This window comes from Hermetia illucens, chromosome 2 (genome assembly GCF_905115235.1).
Source record: "Hermetia illucens chromosome 2, iHerIll2.2.curated.20191125, whole genome shotgun sequence".
Lineage (NCBI taxonomy): Eukaryota > Metazoa > Arthropoda > Insecta > Diptera > Stratiomyidae > Hermetia > Hermetia illucens.
Window position 1 is genome coordinate 64,833,619 of NC_051850.1, and position 3,311 is coordinate 64,836,929.

The window sequence follows — 3,311 nt, forward strand, 5'->3', positions numbered from 1 at the left end:
CGTTGGTACGCAGCACTGCACAATTGCAATGGTAGCAGAAACTGGCTCCCCAACCAAGGGAGAGTGGCTTGTGGTAGTCATTAGCAGAAGTCTAACACCAGAGTCCCACCCTTTGGAGAGTAATCTTCAGCCACTTGTGTAAGAATGTTTTCCAATCTGGAAGACAAAGTGGTGGTAATTTAAGTCCGGTGTTAGTCCAGCTTACATTGCTGGAATTCTTGATTAATTTGAAGAAATTGGTGATACGTGATTCTGGGCTGGCCAGCATTTTTTTAAAACAATTGTTGAGGTGTCGTTCCCTACATAGCAGAGGCAGGTCATCAGAGGTTTTGTATAAAAATTTGATGTTTTTTACAATATGATAAGTTGTAGAAAGAGTATTTGAACATTTTGGTTATATGTATCTTAATTACTTTTGGCAATACTAGGTCTAGGTCAAATTATTGTTGATCATTATAAAAATGGTACTCCAAAGAGAGTGTACCATATATTTTGGATATTTGGATTGCAAAGTTGGTATTCCAAATGAAAAACTTGAAGCTATTCTAAGGCCCCAAAAAACAAAAATCTGATGCTTGCTTGCGACAAAAAATTATGAGATTTACAGAAAAGTCTGACTTGAACAGCATTGGTTCAAGCCATTCCATTCTGTGAAAAGAGCGCCCCCAATTGATCGAATTACACATGAAAATTTGATCAATTTCTAAGAAGAATCCTTTTTCACCTAAAACTCATGTATCTGTTACCTTGTGAACCAATTTATTTATTTATTTTAACACTACACTAATATTACCATACCTACGTACCCCTAAATACTCTCTCACCATTAAAAAACCTAACACCTGGTCTGCAACGATGATTTTGCGATAAACCCCCCCCCCCCCCCCCACTATCCACTAACATTATAAATATGAAAATGTAGTCATAGTACCTCCGGGGATGAAAAAAATAAAGTATTGAATTTTCTAAACAACGACTTCAAATTGGTTTTAAGTTATTTCTTTATTGCGATTATTTTTCAGACGCTTAAGCAGCAGCCTTCTTCTTGTAGAGACCGTAAGGATATCCAGCATATCCGTAACTTCCGTAAGATGAATAGGCCAATGGAGCGGCAATGGAAGCTGAGTAGGCTAATGGAGCAGCGGCGGCATAAGCTGGAGCAGCGGCGGCATAAGCTGGAGCAGCGGCGATAGCTGGGGCAGCATAAGCGGCAGAGTTGATGATTGGAGCTGAGTAAGCAAGTGGAGCAGCGGTGGCGATGGCTGGAGCAGCATAACCTCCCAGAAGTGGAGCAGCATATCCAGCCGGGGCGAGGTAACCAGCTGAAGCAGCACCGATGAGGGCGAGAGCCAAGAAGATTGATTTCATTTTGTTAGCTTTTGGAAGAATCTATCTGGACGAGTGAATCCTGAATGATACTTCCTCGTTCTTTGGTCACTTATTTATACAAATCGGACTCTATTTGTGATCAATGGTATTTAGGAGCTTTTCTGAAATTTTTGTTTTGAAGCTTATTGATTCCGCATGGCTTTGATAGAAAAGTTTGATTAACAAATTCTATTCAAATTATTGCGGATAAAATATCTTGCAAATATTATAAGTATTGCATCATCCATAACGATAGATTACGAGAACTGAATTTTGCGAAATCTATGTAAGATTTGTTTTTTGAAGATGCACTAGAATATTAGTAAGGAATTAAGGGATTAATGACATACATACAACTACATAAACCATTAATGGTAATTGCTATATCCATGCAATACGTAAAACCATTTTATTTCCGATAGTGCAGTGATAGTGATAGCAAAGTTCCGGTCAAAGTGCACATTATACGAGCATTATTGATAGTCTCAAATAGCCCATAGAAGACAACGTAGGAATATATACATAGATATATGAATAACTCCTTCATGTGAATTGAGTCGGTTCGTCTTAGATAATTCGCCTTAGATAAATTTCTCCTTTAAAGTTGATTATAAACAAGACAAGGCGGTCACAATGTGGTATAGGTCCCGGGGCGAAACGTAGATTGGTACCCACGATGGAGCATAAAACCTGGGAAACGCCTGCTGAACCAAAACCAACAGCCCTACTACCAAACCCTATCTCCACTTCCACGTGGTCATCGCTGCGAGCTCTTTCTTAACGAAAAGCTGCAAACCGAGGAGGATGAAGGCGAGCCTCCCGCGCCTAAAAACGGCACCAAATGTACCAACTGGTCCTCTAGGTTGGGGGTTGGGTAGGGCTGACAACCCTACACGAAAAACTGATGTTACGAAGCCACGAAAGGAGCCTCGGACAGGATGGATCTCACAACGACGAACCCGGCAACGACAACGGATTAACGATTTGCGCATTTCCTCATGGAACGTGCGCTCCCTGTTCAGACCCAATGCTGTTCAGCAGCTAGTCGATACCCTTTCCCAATATAGGGCTGATATAACAGCGTTACAAGAGACGCGATGGACAGGGACCGGTTTCCTGGAGAAGAGCCACTACACCATATATTACAGCGGTCATCCAGTAAACCATGTGCTAGGAGTAGGCCCCTACAGAGGAGACTGCAGAGTCGGAAAAGGATATCTTCTACTAGGCAGTTGAGCGGACCCTCGAAGCCTGTCATAAGTATGATATCAAAATCATATTTGGAGATTTTAACAGTCAAGTAGGGACGGAGCCAGTATTCAGGCGATACGTTGGCTCCCATAGCTTACATAAGGATACCAATGATAACGGATTGCGCATTATCCAGTTAGCAGTATCACACGAAATGGTGGTTGAAAGTACATGGTCTGCGCGGAAAGCAGTTCACAAACATACGTGGGCCTCTCCAGATGGGACCACTTTCAGCCAAATTGACCACGTGCTGATTGGGCGCCGCCACCTCTCCGCCTTGATGAATGTCAGAACATATAGAGGCGCCAATAGAGACTCGGATCACTATCTCGTTGGAATGGTGTTCCGCGCTCGAATTACGACACCACCTACAATCCCTTCTGACAATCAGGTGCCAATTAACACTGAAGTCATCCACAACACAGCCCTCCGCGACACTATAAGAGGGAAGTGGATGCCGCAATAACCGTAGAGGTCCTGGAGATGAAGCATCAACAAATGATCTTCATAACCACCTGAAGAACGTTATCATTGATACGGCCACAAAGATGCCCCACGCGCAAAAAAAGGCAGAACGGCTGGTTTGACGATGAATGTAATCTAGCAACGGAAGGGAAGAATGCTGCATACCGAGTAATGCTGCGTTCTCAAAGAACACAGGCACGCGAAGAGACTTATCGCGAACTCCGTCG

At 42.8% G+C, this 3,311-nt stretch overlaps 1 protein-coding gene across 1 annotated transcript; it reads right to left on the minus strand.

Annotated features, from left to right (window-relative positions):
• Window positions 1-977: 977 nt before the first annotated feature.
• On the minus strand, window positions 978-1,428 carry LOC119650075 (cuticle protein 16.5-like). The gene has a single exon (XM_038052574.1). It carries the CDS (start codon window positions 1,366-1,368, stop codon window positions 1,027-1,029), a length of 342 nt encoding a protein of 113 aa, XP_037908502.1. The 5' UTR covers window positions 1,369-1,428; the 3' UTR covers window positions 978-1,026.
• Window positions 1,429-3,311: the final 1,883 nt, after the last annotated feature.

Coding starts and splice junctions, on each gene's coding strand:
- LOC119650075 (XM_038052574.1), bottom strand. CDS start 1,368: ATGAAATCAATCTTCTTGGCTCTCGCCCTCATCGGTGCTGCTTCAGCT.